This window comes from Acromyrmex echinatior, chromosome 13 (genome assembly GCF_024713525.1).
Source record: "Acromyrmex echinatior isolate Ae372 chromosome 13, ASM2471352v2, whole genome shotgun sequence".
NCBI lineage: Eukaryota > Metazoa > Arthropoda > Insecta > Hymenoptera > Formicidae > Acromyrmex > Acromyrmex echinatior.
The window spans coordinates 7,457,289-7,476,357 of NC_141864.1; the positions used below are offsets into that span (position 1 = coordinate 7,457,289).

A 19,069-nucleotide genomic window follows, 5' to 3' on the forward strand; every position below is an offset into this window, starting at 1 on the left:
TGCATGTTATATATTAATAGTCGTCCGAATGTAAGTACGATCAAACGACTTGAAAGTATTCGGATAATACTCACTTCGCGAACTTCGTTTCTTTGATCTCACAAAATTGAATGATAAAACATTCTCGCATTTCTAAGAAACAAACTTGTGCAAATTGGAATAGATAAGGATATTAAATAAACAGACAATCTCAACGCACACATATATACAAAATTATATAATGGAATATGAATTCAATAAAAAAGTTAGTTATAGAAACACGTTATAGTACAGAAATTTGTTGGAAATATAAATGATAAAATTAATTTGAAAGTTATTGAAAGTATATAAGTAAACATTTCGTGTAATTTATCATAATAATTTAGTGGATAAATTGTATAACTTGATATATCTTTTATTTACTGAAAAAGAAAATTAAATGCTAAAACATTCTCGCATCTCTAAGAAAGAAACTTGCGCAAATTGGAATAGATAAGGATATTAAATAAACAATCAATCTCAACGCACACATATATACAAAATTATATAATGGAATATGAATTCAATAAAAAAGTTAGTTATAGAAACACATTATAGTACAGAAATTTGTTGGAAATATTATATAAATGATAAAATTAATTTTAAAGCTTTTGAAAGTATATAAGTAAACATTTCGTGTAATTTATCATAATAATTTAGTGGATAAATTATATAACTTGATATATCTTTTATTCACTGAAAAAGAAAATTGAATGATAAAACATTTTCGCATCTCTAAGGAAGAAACTTGCGCAAATTGGAATAGATAAGGATATTAAATAAACAGACAATCTCACACACACATATATACAAAATTATATAACGGAATATGAATTCAATAAAAAAGTTATAGAAACATGTTATAGTACAGAAATTTGTTGGAAATACAAACGATAAAATTAATTTTAAAGCTATTGAGTATATAAGTAAACATTTCGTGTAATTTATTATAATAATTTAGTGGATAAATTGTATAACTTGATATGTCTTTTATTCGCTGAAAAAGAAAATTAAATGCTAAAACATTCTCGCATCTCTAAGGAAGAAACTTGCGCAAATTGGAATAGATAAGGATATCAAATAGACAGACAATCTCATACATACATATATACAAAATTATATAATGGAATATGAATTCATAAAAAAGTCAGTTATAGAAACACATTATAGTACAGAAATTTGTTGAAAATACAAATGATAAAATTAATTTTAAAGCTATTTAGTATATAAGTAAACATTTCGTGTAATTTATCATAATAATTTAGTGGATAAATTGTATAACTTGATATATCTTTTATTTACTGAAAAAGAAAATTAAATGTTAAAACATTCTCGCATCTTTAAGAAAGAAATTTGCTCAAATTGAAATAGATAAGGATATCAAATAGACAGACAATCTCACACACACATATGTACAAAATTATATAACGGAATATGAATTCAATAAAAAAGTTAGTTATAGAAACATGTTATAGTACAGAAATTTGTTGGAAATACAAACGATAAAATTAATTTTAAAGCTATTGAGTATATAAGTAAACATTTCGTGTAATTTATTATAATTAGTGGATAAATTGTATAACTTGATATATCTTTTATTTACTGAAAAAGAAAATTGAATGCTAAAACATTCTCGCATCTCTAAGAAAGAAACTTGCGCAAATTGGAATAGATAAGGATATCAAACAAACAGACAACCTCACACACACACATATATACAAAATTATATAACGGAATATGAATTCAATAAAAAAGTTAGTTATAGAAACATATTATAATACAGAAATTTGTTGGAAATTTATTACAAACGATAAAATTAATTTTAAAGCTATTGAGTATTTTGTTTAATTTATCATAATTTAGTGAATAAATATAACTTGATATATTTTTTATTTACTGAATTATAAAACAAAAATTACACATTCAGAGATAAAGATATTGGAATAATACTCGAAAGATATTACCTGTCTTAAAACTGCTACAATGTAACAATGTCCAGTGACGGTCGCTTAAATACAAGGTTATTTTGTCTCTGACTTTTGCACGTTACGTAATTCCCCCGCATTATCTTTGCAATTATTTTTATTCTGCAAATAGCAGGATAGTATGTAATTATCATGTTTATGTACAAAGAATTAAACGTGTAGTTATAAGATGTCACATGTAAGAAAGACATTGCAAGTTATACAGTATTTTTTTGCGTCTATCTCATCTTAAAAGTGACATTTTTGGTTATCAGATTTAAATATAAAAAGATATAAAATTCATGTTCATTTATTTAATTTATATATTTAATATCGCGATTACTTTGTGATACATTACAAATTATTTAATAATATCTTTAGGTGTGACATGTACATGCTACTGCTAGTCTTAGTTTTGTTTCAAGTTTGTTTGGGGTTTACTGGACGCGGACTCTTTTATCCCGATAGAGCAGACCTGTTTGAGTTATCAATAATTCATTTAAATGACTTTCATGCCAGGTGAGCAAATCTGTTTAATTTTTATTTATTCTCCGAAATATTTATAGATAACACAGTGATGCTAATTGATGCTAAGTCTATAAGATTTATGGATTGAATTTATATTAATTAAAGGTTTTATCATACGTATAACTCGTATGAGAAAGGATAAATACTAATTTTAAGTATATTTCAATAAAAATAATCCAAATTTGCAGATGTAAAATAAAGAAAATTAAACAAACTATAATATAATCGAATTGAGACAGATATGATTTTATTTTATTTTGAAAAAAGAGAACTTTATTTCGAAATATTGTTTTAAAAAATATTGTTTTAAAAAATATTTCTTTTGATATATTCTTTTGATATATTCTAAAATTTTTATTATGTGTTTTCTGGTTTTTAATATTATCTAAAGATCCATCGTAAGTCAGGAGAATTAAACAAAAAACTAAACACAGTCTTTTTATGTAAATTTATGTGTTTTCTGGTTTTTAATATTATCTAAAGATCCGTCGAACATTTGTAAAAAAATTACTGATCGAAGTTAAAAAATGTTAAGTAAACAACCGTTAAAAAATCTTGACGCGTAGTTAATGTAAGAATTGATTGTAATTCTAGACTCGAAGAGAATTTACGAGGTCAAGAATAAAGTTATTACAATAATTTCGATGATGTAGCCTTAACCTATTTTTTTTTCATCCATAGTTCGACTTTTTATGCTTTTTGTGATCGTATTGTTCATTGGAGCGTCAAAGCGTGACATTTGAAAAAAAAAACGGGCATTATGTTGAAACAGATTCGAACAGACGAACCCATATTCTGGAGCCTGCCGAGAGAATCACAAAAAGGATTGCATAGGAGGTATAGCTAGAGTCTACACTGCAGTTAATCAGCTCATGAAAGAACGACCGAATGCGATTTTCCTGAATGCCGGCGATTACTTTCAAGGAACTCTTTGGTATAATATCCATCGTTGGAACGTCACTGCAGTGTTTATGAATATGTTGCCACACGATGCTATGGTAATTATATACATATAGTATAGTATGTGTAATATTTTTATTACATGTTCATATAAAACAGAAAAGAGAGAAATTTATATATATAACTGATAAGCATATAAAATAATGATTAAAGAAAATATAAATAAAGTTTAAAATATTGCGATAAAAGATTTAATTTAATAAATAACTATTATTCTTTAAAATTTTAAGTTTTTTACATTTATGATGTAATAATATTTTATAATATTTTTATAGACGATCGGTAACCATGAATTCGACAATAAAATCGAATGTGTGGTTCCTTTTCTTAAAAATGTCAAAGCACCAGTTGTAGTAACAAATATCGATGACAACGAGGAGCCAACTATACAGGTTTAATCTCCATTTATTTTTTTAAATAAAAATTTGGTCTAATTTCTTTATATTATATGATTTATTATATGATTATATTTTAGGGTTTATATAAGAATAGCACAATTATTGTAAGAAACGGTATCAAAATTGGTGTCATTGGCGTCATTTTATCGACTACAAATGTGAGTAATCAACATTACATTCTTATTATAAATTAGAAGTTATTTGATTTTATTTAATGATAATGATGTGATTTTTTTTTATTAACTTAATTTATATATTTATAAAATATTCTTATTTTCTCTCATAAAATATTGTAAAGAATTTGTTGAAGAATTTGATTTTTTCAGTTTCTATCGAATACGGAGAAATTGAAATTTCTAAATGAAGTAGAGACAGTCAATGATGAAGCCAAGCGACTGAAAGAAAAAGGAGTAAATATTATTATAGTTTTAAGCCACTGTGGATTGGATGTGGACAGGATCATGGCTGCGAAGTGTCCTTTGGTCGATGTAATCGTCGGTGGTCATTCGCATACGTTTCTTTATAGTGGTCTGAAAGCAAAATCTTTTATATTAGTCAAATATAAATTAAATTTATATATAAAATTTTTTTTTATTATGGATAGATATGTATGTACAAGCTATAAAAAATATCACTGATCACACAGTATAATTGCTAGAATAACGACACAATTAAAAAATATTTATTCTTTAGCAGCTTGTAGAGAAAACGAAAAGGAAATGTAAAAAGAAAAAAATATATTAAAATAACATACTTTTATTCCTCTAACTACAATCAGTTATTATACTAAAATTGTCAATAATCAATTATTATACTAAAATATTAATATCAAAATTAAAATTACAAAATTTTAATAATTTAAAACATTGAAATTCATTTTCTGAAAAAATTGTATCGTTGTAATAGCAAATGAGTGATATATTGATATAGCGTTAAAAATAGCGTCAATTTTTTTTTTATGCAGGATCTCCGCCTTTTATCGATACACCACAAGATGAATATCCCGTGATCGTAACGCAGAATGAAACAGATAGAACGGTCCTTATCGTTCAAGCAGCTGCTTATACAAAGTACGCTATTCAGTCAGCATGAGGATATAGTAAAGAAAATCGTTAAAGAAGGTCAATTACTATCTTATGTCACGAGGTCGGGTTTGACTAATTTGTTTTTATTGCAATAATTTGACAGATAAATTTATTTCAAATTCATCGAAAGAATTTATATTTAAAATCCATATTATCCCTATTATTATACATACACTGTTAGATATCAAAGGCACAGTGATCTCTTGAGTTTAAAAATAACATTTTGTTATTTTTAAACAACGCCTATATATATTGATGTGTGCACTTAGTAAATAATAAACTAATTTTGTCAAATATAACACATTTTCTTGAGTTAAATTGTTTAACCTCAATTTTTAGTTAAATTTATGACATATTAGAAGCCGGCGGCGATTCATAGAAATGATAGAAACTAACACAAATTGAGTACAAATTGACATTATAAATTTAATTATATAACAGTGTATACAATAAAGATTCGTAATTTTTATTTGTTTGTTTTTTTTTAAAGATATTTAGGTAATCTGACAGTATGGTTCGATGACCAAGGTGAAGTTGTTGATTGGGACGGAAATCCTATTCTCCTGGATCAATCCATTGAAGAAGGTAAGTCATGATTTTAGGAATTAAATATTTATTATTATTCATGATAATAAATACTCAACACAATGCTTAAAATAGCTTAAATGTAGTACAATAAAAGCGGTACGATATTTAAAATAATGTGTAAAATATTTTATATATATATATATATATATAGATCCGAAAATTTTGAAAGCTTTAAAGCCATGGAAGAAGGTAGTGGATGAAATGGCTTTAAAAAAAGTCGGCACAACGAGAATTTTACTTCTACACAATTGTTACAACCAAGAATGTAACATGGGAAATCTTATAACCGACGCTATGGTGAATGCGGTGCGGAGGACACTCTTTACAATATTCTATATCTTTAATTAAAATGGAAAAAGAATTAAGTTGGAAATAGCTTTAATTTTAGGTTGTCGACGATGCCGAAAATAAAACTCATTGGACGTACGCAGCAGTGGCCTGCATGAATCCAGGAGGAATTCGTAGTTCTCTCGAGGAGTCTGATATTACCTACGGTGATCTGATGATGGTTTTGCCTTTTGAAAACACTTGGGATACTATTGAACTGACTGGAGAATCTATTAGAAAAGTGAGTAAAATTTTGTATTATAATTCTTTAATACTATATTTAAAAAACGAAAATTTTAGATATTCAGTTGAAATATTAGATCCCACAAATATTATTAACTTAACCCTAACCCTAACCCTAACCATAACCCTAACCCTAACTAACTCTAACCTAACCTTTTTTTTTTGTTTTACGAGGGAGGAGAAAATCTTCACTAGCCCTACCCCGAGGGGGACCCCAAAAGGTCACCCCTCGGGGTGGGAAGACACCCAGCGGTCCGGCTCACTGGGTGTGCCGGATTCGATCACCCCGTGATCGCAAAGGATACACCGGAGTGACCGCCTACCGACTAAAAACTCCCCCCTTTTGCGTACTACCGCACAGACTAAAGGAGGGTACCCCGGAACCGCATACTTGCATATCTTCAGGGTACCCCCCCAATCCACAGAGCTACAGGCTCTCTACCGCCTAAATTTTTACGGACTTATAATTACAACCAGGCGCAGTGTAACACTGCCTTCCGCACGTGTGTACAAATTGGGTGTCATACACCAGATACGTACAAGAAAATTCTTAACCTAACTTATACCTAATCGCTCACACGCATTTATATACATATATACATCACTATTTACATACATGCTTCGCACGGACGTGCAAACTGCGCTGAGCCACTACGGCTCTTCATCGGAGCTGTGCAGGTTCAGGAGTGGGACCAGCGCTCTCACCGGTGGGTCAAGCCCACGCTCGCGAGCACGCTCGTCTTCTTCCTTCCGCCGCATCACGATCTCGCAAAGATCCGCAAACGCAGACCATGCCTCTGGAGAGCGCACAATAACCCCCACCACCGCCCGGAAGGTCCTTTCAATCCCGACATATTCCAGCAGCCCACTCCTCTGCTCCGCCCAGGCCGGACAGAACAAAAGAGTGTGGGCCGCCGTGTCCACCGCCGATCTGCAAAAGAGGCAGATCGGTGAGTCCCGCCGTCCTATCTTAAACAGATAGGACTCAAAAACCCCGTGCCCGGTCAGCACCTGTGTCACGCGGTAAGTGAGGGCACCATGCGCCCTCCCCACCCATGCCCCCAGGTCCTCCACGAAGGCGCCGCGCACAATTGCGCCGGGACCGCTCGCAGGCAGTTCCATGAGACGCTCCTGCCATCTCGAGACAGAGCGACGGCGCTCAGTCTCACGAATCATGAGGCTCACCCGAGGTGCAATGACCCCATCCCGCGATACGATTCCTCGCCGACGAAGGTAACACCTTCTTAACTTATCCGCCATTAGGTCGAAAGGATCCATCCCCGAGAGTATCGCCGCCGCATCGTGGGAGATGGTTCGGTACCCACGAATGATCCTGAGGGCTAGCTGCCGCTGCAGCCTACGCACATCCCTCAGGATCCCTCGGTCGACAGCCACCGTCTGCGCCCAAACAGGCGCCCCATACAGGACGACCGACATTACAACTGTCGCGTACAGCCACCGCCGTCGCTCGCCAGGGCCGCCGATGTTGGCAGTCAGACGCGCCAGAGCCATCGCCATTGCCCAGGCCTTGGGCAGAAGAAGGCGGAAGTGGTTCCGGAAGGTCCACCGCGAATCCAGAGTCAAGCCCAAGTATTTCACGGTGGGCCCAATCGGAACCACCGCTTCCCCGATTCGGATGGCAGCGTCCAACGGCGTCGCCCCCCCCCCCGAAAAGGCCACAGCCTCGGTCTTAGCAACCGAGACCCTTAACCCCAGACGCTCTATAGAGCGGACCAAGAAGGTGGCCCCCACCTCCGCCCTAATACGCGCCTCCTCAAAAGTCTCTGCACGTGCCACCAGCAGAGTGTCGTCCGCATAGCATATCACTGAGCATCCAACCGGCAGCCGGAGCTTCAGGATTGAGTCGTACCCAATGTTCCACAGGATCGGCCCCAACACCGAGCCCTGCGGAACCCCGCACGAGATTGGCGCACGCACCAATCGATCCATCCTGTCTACGTACGACAGATCACGGTCAGACAGATAGCTCGAGATGACACGTCTGAGGTACACCGGAACCCCCTTCTCCTCCAAGGCATCCCCGACAACCGACCACGGGAGGGAGTTGAACGCATTGGCTATATCCAGAGATACAGCCACCATCACATCCCCCTCCCGCAGGCCGTCATCAACGCGCTCTCTCAGTCTCCATATCGCATCGATCGTGGAGCGATGTTGGCGGAAGCCAAACTGGCCATCCGCGATACCCCCCGACGCATTTAAGAATGCGTGCAGTCTTCGGACTATAACTCTCTCAAAAAATTTCCCCGCCTCGCTTAACAGACAGATAGGCCTGTACGAGAACGAGGAAAGGTCCGGCTTTCCCGGTTTCTTCACGAGGACCAGCCTGGCCCATCTCCAACCACGCGGGAAGTGCCCCCCCTGAGACAACCGGTGAAATATCTAGCCCATGTCGGAGCAAAACACTTCATAGTGTCCCTAATTAAAAACCCCGCAACACCGTCCGGGCCAGGAGCCTTTCCGGACTTGACCCCGAGTCCAGTCTCCATAACCTCCTCGTTACCGCCAGATCATCCTGCCAGACAAATGGCAACTACCTATCCAATGGTGGACGATTCGTCGGAAAGAGGGTCCCAACAATGTTCGCCACACTCTCAGGTGGAAGCACCTCCACGATCGATGCTGCGCCCGCACGCAGCTTATTGAGTACGACCCGACAGGGCATCCCCCACGGGTCCCTATCAAGGTCGCTCACCAGCTCAGCCCACAACCTGGCCTTGGAGCGAGTAATCGCCCTCCTGAGGTTGCGTCTAGCCTCTCGCAAGGCTTCCCAGGGCTCTCGCAGGGACTCCCTAGAGGCCCCCCTTCTCGCACACGTACGCGTGAGACGTCGTCTGCACAAGTTGCAGATACGGCGTAAATCTGCTATTTCCTCATTCCACCAGTACGTGGTGGGTCTCTTCCGCAGTCCCCTCCTAGTCATAGAAACATCCGAAATGTCGTGGAGTATTCGGTCCATCTCCCTAGCTCCCAAAGCAGCGTCACTCGGAATTCCGCTCCAGGCCAAGAAATCCGCCGCAGCCTCCATGAGGTCCCGATCGACCTTACCGGTAACCTATCTGGGAAAGGCCTTAAGGGCAGTTCTCCCGGTGGCGGTCCCAGCCAGAGAAGCACTCACCTCGAACATAATATATTTATGGTCCGAGAGCGACTCCACCTCCGATCCAACGCGCCAAGAGGTGATCCTCCTAGATGCCAAAGACGACGCCAGTATCAGGTCGACACATGACACGCCGCGCGGGTGCACGCATGTCGGCTCCGAGATGCAACTTAACCTGACCTAACCCGACCTAACCTAACCTAACCTAACTCTAATCTAACCCGACTAAACCTAACCCGACCTAACCTAACTCGACCTAACCCGACCTAACCCGACCTAACTCGACCTAACCTAACCTAACCTAACCTAACCTAACCTAACCTAACCCGACCTAACCCGACCTAACCTAACCTATCCCAACCTAACCGAACTCGACCTAACCCGACCTAACCTAACCTAACCTAACCTAACCTAACCTAACCCGACCTAACCTAACCCGACCTAACCCGACCTAACCTAACCCGACCTAACCCGACCTAACCCGACCTAACCTAACCTAACCTAACCTAACCTAACCTAACCTAACCCGACCTAACCCGACCTAACCTAACCCGACCTAACCCGACCTATCCCGACCTAACCTAACCCGACCTAACCTAACCTAACCCGACCTAACCTAATCCGACCTAACCCGACCTAATCTAAGCCGACCTAACCCGACCTAACCTTACCCGATCTAACCCGACTAACCTAACCTAACCTAACCTAACCTAACCTAACCTAATCTAACCCGACCTAACCTAACCTAACCTAACCCGACCTAACTCTAACCTAACCTAACCTAACCTAACTCTAAACCGATCCCTAACCCTTTTTACGAGGGAGGAGAAAATTTTCACCAGCCCTCACTCGAGGAGGACCCCGTAGGGACACTCATCGGTGAGGGAGGACACCCTGCGTCCCGCATCACTGGGTGTGCCGGATTCAACCGCCCCGTTCAACCGATCCCGAGGAATACCGAGGGATATACCGGAGCGGCAGCCTATCGTCTAAAAACTCCTCCCTTTTGTGTGCTACGACACAGACCAAAGGAGGGTATCTTGTAACCGCTTTCTTGCATATCAGGGTACCCCTCTATCTTTAGAGCTACTATGCTCTTTACCGCCATACGGGTTCACGAATACTATTCTGCAGCATAGTACTGCCTCTCCGCAAAATACACATAAGTGAGTAACGACTCACTCCAACGTGAAAATAAAGACATTAATTGATTTAATTTTATGCGCAACTCGCTCTTAATGCACAGCTATATACAGAACTATATACAGGAATATATACAGAAATACGTACACTTGCATATACCTATGCGCTAGCGGCGCAGAGTCACTACGGCTCCTCATCGGAGCTATGTAGGTTCGGAGGGAAGACCAGCGCACTCCAAGGTGGACCATGTCCACGCTCACGAGCATCTTCCTCCTTCCGCCGCATAACCGTCTCGCAAAGTTCCGCAAAAGCGGACCACACTTCGGGAGAACGCATGATGGCCCCCTCCAACGCCCGGAAGGTTCTTTCCTCCCCCATGAACTCCAGCAACCCACTCCTCTGCTCCGTTTAGGCTGGACAGAACAGAAGAATGTGGTCCGCCGTGTCAACTACCGCTCTACAATAAGAACAAATCGGGGAATCCCGCCGTCCTATCCTGAATAGGTAGGATTCGAAGACCCTGTGTCCCGTCAAAATCTGAGTAACACGGTAAGTGAGGGCACCATGTGCCCTCCCCATCCATATCTCTTGGTCCTCCACAAAGACGTCCCGTACAGACGCCCCGGGGCCACTCGGAGTCAACCCTACGAGACGCTCACGCCTCAATACAGACGGACGACGCCCCATCTCGACCAGCATCAAGCTCGCCCGAAATGTAATAACCCCGTTTCGGGCTATAATATCCCGCCGACGAAAGTAAGACCTTCTAAGTCGATTCGCAGCAATGTTGAATGGGACCATCTCCTAGAGGATAGCCGCAGCCTCGTGAGAAATTGTACGATATTCACGAATGATCCTGAGGGTCGGTCCCAACACCGAATCCTGTGGAACTCCGTACGTAATAGGCGCACGCATCAATCGATTCCTTCTATCGACGTAGAGAACACGATCGGATAAGTAACTACCGAGGATGCATCTCAGGTATCCCGGCACTCCCTTCTCCTCCAAGGCCTCCCCAATGACCGGCCACGGAAGGGAGTTGAATGCGTTGGCTATGTCCAACGACACCGTCACCATCAAACCCCCGTCCCACAGACCCTCGTCGACGCGCTCCCTCAGATTTCAGATCGCATCGATCGTAGAGCGATGCTGGCGGAAGCCAAACTGGTCGTCCGCGACACCCCCCGCATTGCATCTAGAAAGGCATGCAGTCTACGGACCACTACCCGCCTCGCTTAGCAGGCATATAGGCCTGTACGAGGAAAGGTCTGGCTTACCCGGCTTCTATAAGAACCAATCTGGCCCTTCTCCACTCGCGCGGGAAATGCCCCTCCCTGAAACAACCCGTGAAGCATCTGGCCCACGAAGGAGCAAGATATCTCATCGTGTCTTTAATGACGACACCCGCGACACCGTCCGGACCAGGAGCCTTCCCAGACTTAATCTTAAGTCCGGCTTCCAAGACCTCCTCAACCGTGACCGCGAGATCGTCCTGCCATTCGAATGGCACATCAGTGCCCTATGGAGAACAATTCGTCGAGAAGAGAGTCCCAACGATATCTCCCACTATCTCAGGGAGGAGCACCTCCACAAGATCCTTTGTCTTAATTTACAATAATACATTGAAAAAAAATGATTGGTTGCTGTAACAATTTAGATAGTAAAATATGGCATAGCATTTTTATATGACTACAACAATCAGTTTTTAGATGTATTATAACAGCAAATTTTTAGTTGTGTTAGCCTATCCGCAACGTCAGTATATGATTTCAATAGGTTAACGCAATTAACAATTTGCTGCTACAACCAAAAACTGATTACTACAAAAAAGCCACATAAGAATGCCATATTTTACTATTTAAATTGTTATAGCAACCAATCTTTTCTTTTATAAATTACTAAATAAAATCAAGCACTATAAAATAGTGTCAGCACGACACATAAATTGAAATATACGGTAACAATGATTTCTTTTAAAAAATATAGAAATCGAATAATGAATTGAATAATAAAATGAATTTTACTTTGTTTTGTAGATTCTAGAAATGAGACAAATGCTAGTCTGGTCCGGACTAAAAATTACTTACAAGAAAGTAAACGAAACGCGATCTCTGGTTGATGTTAAAATTAGGTAAAATTTTTTATTGCCAAAATTTTTCGCCGTAAAGATTTTATTTTGTGATGTGTGTTAATTTTAATTTCTCTTGACGTATCGATAGATGCCAGGCTTGTGAATATCCAGTATTCGAAAACTTGGTGGACAATCAATGGTATAGAATGATAATACCAAATTTTTTGATGAATGACGGAGACGGCTTTCACATTTTTAAAAATAAAAATCGTAATCACAAAACCGGAACAGTCGATATAAATCACTTTATAAAATATGTAACGAAGATGAGTCCTTTATTAATTGGAACCGAGAGACGAATCAATATTATTGAGTAGAATTGTAAATTTAGAGAGGAAGAGAGAAGAAAATTTCTTCATTTATATAGTATATACAACGGTATATAAAAAAATTCTTAATTGTCGACCAAAATGAAATAACTTATACATATATTTTCAAAATATAAAAATATTGTTTTATGCTATCATATTATTTTCCTACACTTTCCTCAATTATTAAAAGATTCAATGAATCGGAATTGAGATGGATTTACACTTAAAAAAGATTTGTGAAGATCGCGTGACAAGAGTAAGAAAGCAGGAAACGCCGGTCGCTTATCTTGCGGTATCTCGAGATCGAGGCAGATGAAGCATTTAAATAATGTATCGAACAGGTGAAATAGCAGCTGTTCGTCCGTGTTCCTGCCCTCAACCAGAATGCGCGAACCGCTTTGTAACATCGGTATGGAACGCTCGTTTTTAACGAAAGAAAGAAAAGATATGCAACGATTAAAGGAAACTTGATATTGTTCCATTATTATATTTATAATATTCGATATATTTATTTCTATATACATTATACATACCAGTCACTATATAAAATATTAAGAAAAATTAAGAATCATTTCATGAAATTCGTGACAATTATATTAATTATATTGCATAATACAAATGACGATTTTAAGGCATTGTGTAAGAGAGGAGCCGAGATTTATATGCTCTGTTGTAAACAGGATGTCGCCATGGATGTAATCGATTTCAAGTCGCTGTTATTTAGTGCCGGTATTACGAAATCTGCGTATCGTGATAGATTATTTGAAATCTATGATAGAACGACGGAAGAGATCACCGCGGATAAATTAAATGCGGTCCATTTATTGTAGACAGCGTTCTCGGAAACAATGATCGCTGCGTAGATTCTCTGCGGAACAATCAATTAGAAACATACATGTATCGATGTTTAATGTGTAGAACCTAGACTGTTGCAAGATTCGGGATTTAGAAATCATTTAACTTCCCTGATCGATGAAACTGTTGATGAACGACGTGTCATGAATGATGTATGTAATGAAGAAATCTCGAATTTGGATGCCGCCACGTGGAGTGTAAAGAATCTGCTAGATTATCACATTGTAGTTCCTGAGAAACGAACCATAATTGATTTCTGATATAGCTGGATCCTCTAACGGCGATTGTTGCTATGCGTTATTTATATTTAATTGACGACAATCAATAGCACGAATCATTTTGGAAGAAAGCGCGGCTCTCATTGGTTGATCATAAGTAGAATTTTTGTTACATCTATTTCTACTAATGTGGAACAACTTTAATATCGATTTAATTCACTTTTTATCTTTTTCTAATTCTTAAACCTAAGTAACCCAATGAGCAGGAATGTCTAAAATCGACGCATAAGACAACTTTAAGATATCTTTAAGAATTCTTTACAAAACATATTTAAGATATTTCATAAAGAATTCTGAAAGTTTTCTGCTTCTGCTCGTTGGGAAGTAACTAACAATAAGTTAAACCAAGATTAAAGTTAATCTTGGTATAGATAGAAACGGGTATTTTTACGATAAAAAGAAATCTCAGGGAATCTTGATGAATTGTGAAGGCGTGCTTCTGTTACACGCGATTTGCCGGATATTTCGCGAGCGTCACGACGACAATGAGGAGGCTGCGAGAAAACGATGGCCGCGGTGCGACGTCTGGCAAGGAAGTCTGCGTGGAGGGCGACCGGGAGGCAGCTGTGCCGCGAAGTCGCGCAATCCCGAGAGAGGAAGAGGATAGAGAAGAAAAGGAGAGATGAACAAAGTGCGTAAATGGAAGCTGAACAGAGACAGTGTCGAGATTGGCAGTGCCGTCTTGCAGAGCGGTCGACAGAAGACAAGTATGAAGATTACTCGTGACAGATTATTTATGCTTATAACTACATGTGACATAGCTTTTCTATTTCCGGACTTCCGATTTTATCATTTTCTTTAGTTAAAACATTTATTAGAAAAAAAAGATAATTCCTGATGATTTAAAAAAAACTTTAAAGTAAATATAATGTGTTGTGTGTGTATCATTTGATTTTACTATTAAAAAATCTAATTAAGTGAAATTAAACTACTAAAATTAGAAAATAACAAATGGCTGTCGAAAACAAAAATATAGGATAATATTGTATAAAAATACAAAAAGTAGGATAAGATAGTATATGTACGTGAAAAAAATAGCGCTTTGTTTAAATATTAAAAAATATATTATAGATACAAATCTAAAAATATTCTAATTATGTTGGGTTATTAACATTATTTTCAGATTTAATCGACCTAAATTTTTAAATAATTTAACAATCATTTTTCCGTATAATAATTTATTTGAAAAATATATAGAAAGTATTAAAATATATACTATAGAAATAGTGTAAAATTATTTATTTTGTAAGTTACACTATCGTTCAAAAGTTTAGAGTACTCTATTGTTTTTGAATAAAAAACACGATTCTTCATAAATATAATTTTATTGAAAATATCAATTTTTATTTCTAAACGTACATTATTAAAATAAAATTTATGATTAAAGCAATATAAACTTTCGTTTACACACATTTTTCGTACAGTGTTAGTAAATAAAACTAATTAGAAAAATATGTATATTTTTATAAGTTACACTACCGCTTAAAAGTCTGAAGTACTTTATTTTTAGATAAAACTTTTAAATGTAAATTTAGAGACGTTTTAAATTTTTAAACGGTAATGTAGGTAACGTAAATATTGTACTTTTGAGTAAATTGGCTCAATAAAAAAATTTCCCCTGAGTCTTTGGCAATCGTTCGACGCGAGATGTTAAAATTGCAAAAAAACTTATCCAAAGGAAGCCTACGGTTTCCGCCACTCGAGCGTTCGGTTAACGTACAAGTGCGAGAGAATGGGTGAATCGACGTACATTTGAAACATTCGTAAGACAGAGAAAGCGCGTAAGGAGGAAGAGGATCGTCTGAGTCGACGGTCGAGAGACAGAGAGAAAAAACGAGCGAGCGTGCGCCGGGGACTGTCATGGAGGCAGATCTGCCTGGCAGGCAGGAGGGTCTCGGCTCTCGACCTGCAGTACTCGGCATTACCTGCCAGCGCGTGAGACACGCCGGCAGCTGGCCAGTGTCTCCCAGTGTCTCTGAAATCGCGGACACCGATGGATCGCGGAGCTCACACGAGTAATAGCGCGTGGTGAGGCGGTACCAAGAAGACTCGGTACCCAGGAGTCTCTCCGGAAACCCGGAGCGCGCGTCGCTTACACGACACGGGCGAGCGAGAGATTCGCCAAGTGTGCGCGTAACATCGCGCGTCGCGGTGTCGCCGTGTGTCGGTGAAGCGGCGTACACGGCGTGTAATTCGCGGCCATCAGTCCGTACTCCGGGAGACGACGACGACGACGACGACGACGACGACGGCGACGGCGACGACGAGGACGCCGGTGCGGAAGGAGGCGGGAGAGGCGCGAGCTGTCCCAGAAGAGCGACACGTCGCGATACGATCGATCCGTCAAAAGCCGTGCAGTAGCGGCACGCAATCCAAGCGGCGGCGTACGCGCGAGACCGCCCGCCCGCTGGCGATGGAGGAAATGTGTTGCTCGTGACGTCACGGAATTCCTTCTCGGTGCTGCTGCTGCTGCTGCTGCTGCTGGAGTAAACGGCCGCGAGCACTTGTCATCGTGCCTTCTTGTTCTCGCGTAGTCGATACTCTCGTGGATACTTGCATTCTTTCGAGGAGAAACCCTCGGAGGAGAGCGAGAGAGAGCGAGAGAGCGAGAGAGAGAGAGAGAGAGAGAGCGAGAGAGGGAGAGAGAGAGAGAAGCGCGCGCATTCGGTATATACGACGGTAACGCGTCGGAAACGGAGCAAGAGGAACGAAGTGAGAGAGAAAAGTAAGAAGATAGATAGAGCGAAAAGGAGAGCCGCGGAGGAGCGGTGGAGAACGTGGGCGTTGAGTGATTGTTGTCGGTGCTAGTTTCCATCGGGAGTCATGAGAGACACGAACGATATGATGGAGGACGCCCTGTCGGAGGTACGTAACAAACCGATACATACATAAATCGGCCCGCCGCGGCGTCCTCGCTTTCGCGCGGATCTTTAGATTAATTATGCTGTGCATGCATGTTTTCGCACCGAAGAACAAATTTCCTGTGCCGCTTCAACGCTTTAAACCTCTCCGGCTAAGTGATATCGCAGCGCATTTAAATCCGCATTTAATTCCGAAGAAAAGACTGATTGGCAGTGAAGCACCGAATGTTTTTTTTTGTTACGGATTCTCACGATTGAAATCGAATCATTCTCGTTGAAATAACTTTAAAGTGATTGTTATTTTTTAATAAATCATAATTGAAAATTAATTTTTAAAATAGTTGATTTTATTGGAGTTTTCATATTAAAGATTTATTTATGTCCGGTTCAATAATACTCTCTATAACTTTTAGAATAGATCTCTCTGAAAAGTGAAATCTCGCTCTTAAAGATTGAAAATTGAGCAACTTTTTTTCAAGACTCAATTTTCACTTTTTACAGCCAGATTCCATTCTGAAGAATTTAGAGAGTAGTTCAACTTTAATCTCAGTTCAACCAACTCTTTATCTTTTTCTAAGTTCTAAGAATTAGAAAAAGACGAAGAGTAAGGTAAACAGAGATTAAATTTAATCTATATTCGTGGAAATGGACATTAATCACGAAAATTTGTGATGGCAGCTTGAAAAGATGTCATGAATAATAATACTTCTTGATATCTTCGTCGAATAGAAAATTATTTTCAATTTGTCGTTATACATAGGCAACAGGATATTCTGTAATTTTGAAATAAATCTTTCGCTGAGAGAAAATGTTTCGTATTTGCAATTATTATTCTATATAGAAATAAATCCTATATAATATAGATTACACTGAGAGAAAAATTCCGCTATTTGTAACTGTAATTGTATGGTAAAATAATTATGGTTAAATTTCATTTTCAGATATTACTGATATTATAATTTTATAACAATAATAATTATTATTATATAGAACCATTATATGGAACTATTATTTATAGATATTGAAAACAACATATAGTTGACATCGAAAATGACTATAATATAATTTTTTTATGCCAACTATATATTTATTTTAGAATATACAGTACTATAAATATAATTATAAAAATTACTAACATCATAGCGATAATAACTATAAAATGGTCTTCTAATCATAATTACTTCACCATGCAATTATAGTCATAAATATTAAACACTTTCTCTTACAGAAATTTAATACTGGCCAACTTATTACTGACTGAAAGACAGTAATTAATTATTTATTACGTAGTAAAAACATTATTGTTCATAGTTTTTAATATTCAAAATAAGTAATTAATTACGTACCTTTCAGTAATAAATTAGATTTCTGTAAAGGTTTCTGTAAAGGTTTCTCTCGTAGTCAGTATAATTATAAACTATTTATCACGCTATATACAGAGAATAATAATTCTGTGTGACTTTGAAATAAATCTTAATTTATCATTCTGTCTAAGATAACAATCTAAATAGATTAAGATTTATTTCAAAATCATAGAATGTTTTTTCTATATACACTATAATAAATAGATTAAGGTATTAAAATCTGCTAATGCAACGCCATATATGACGTTGATTACGAGGATTTCATAAGTAAACAGACAGTTTTTCTCAAAATTTTTGTTGTCTGTTGACTAATCTAATTACACCGAATTAGATAATATTGACATACTTTGTCAATTAACAAACACGATAATGTACATTGCAGCGCTTTTACGTCATTTTTACGATATATACTTATCTCGAAATTTATATCCTTACTTCTATTTAAACATATCGCGTTAATTTAATGTTTATTCCTAATATATTTTTGCTATTTCTCGTTGGAGCGGTATTTTCGGAAAAATTCCAATTCACCGTCCGATAATCATCTATATTTACGATCGCATCGTGGAATGCATCGCGTGGCTGTAGCGCGACGCGTTCGGCTGCCAAAGTGCACCTGCTCGAAATCGATTGCGAACAGGCGAATCGGTTTTTTATTCGTTCTCCATCGCGTGGCACGTTCGTTCGTTTTCGGAGCGATTGCGAAACGAATCCTTTTTTTTCTCCTCGCGATATAACGCGAGGATCGATGGATTCGAATAATCGTGTCCTTTCTCTCTCGGTCGCTTTTCCCATCCATCTATTAGAGTGACATTCGAGCTCTATATGGAGGCGCGGCGACAAACGCGTGAATTTCGTACGCATTCAGTGATTTAAATCTCCATTAAAGCGAAG

The 19,069-nt window shown here is 38.4% G+C and overlaps 2 protein-coding genes across 2 annotated transcripts in view; both read left to right on the top strand.

The window, feature by feature from the left end:
• LOC105148683 (apyrase) lies at positions 1 to 16,699 on the top strand. Its single transcript, XM_087412605.1, has 11 exons — positions 1 to 2,501; positions 3,283 to 3,508; positions 3,746 to 3,862; positions 3,946 to 4,026; positions 4,195 to 4,396; positions 4,833 to 4,938; positions 5,444 to 5,538; positions 5,693 to 5,847; positions 5,930 to 6,109; positions 12,412 to 12,506; positions 12,595 to 16,699. Exons 1-11 carry the CDS (start codon positions 2,371 to 2,373, stop codon positions 12,821 to 12,823), a joined length of 1,617 nt encoding a protein of 538 aa, XP_087268731.1. The 5' UTR covers positions 1 to 2,370; the 3' UTR covers positions 12,824 to 16,699.
• The window catches only part of LOC105148684 (hypothetical protein), a 16,845-nt gene continuing 13,647 nt past the window's right edge, over positions 15,872 to 19,069 (top strand). The window contains exon 1 of the mRNA XM_011060546.2: positions 15,872 to 16,815. Within this exon, the coding sequence (XP_011058848.1) occupies positions 16,774 to 16,815 (42 nt within the window). The 5' untranslated portion in view covers positions 15,872 to 16,773. The remainder of the gene's footprint in view (positions 16,816 to 19,069) is intronic.

Bases quoted from the DNA above. Each gene is read 5' to 3' on its own strand.
- LOC105148683 (XM_087412605.1), top strand. From the start codon at position 2,371: ATGTACATGCTACTGCTAGTCTTAGTTTTGTTTCAAGTTTGTTTGGGG. The intron at 3,509-3,745 runs GTAATTATATAC...ATATTTTTATAG, and splicing joins TGTTGCCACACGATGCTATG to ACGATCGGTAACCATGAATT. The intron at 4,397-4,832 runs GTCTGAAAGCAA...TTTTTTATGCAG, and splicing joins GCATACGTTTCTTTATAGTG to GATCTCCGCCTTTTATCGAT.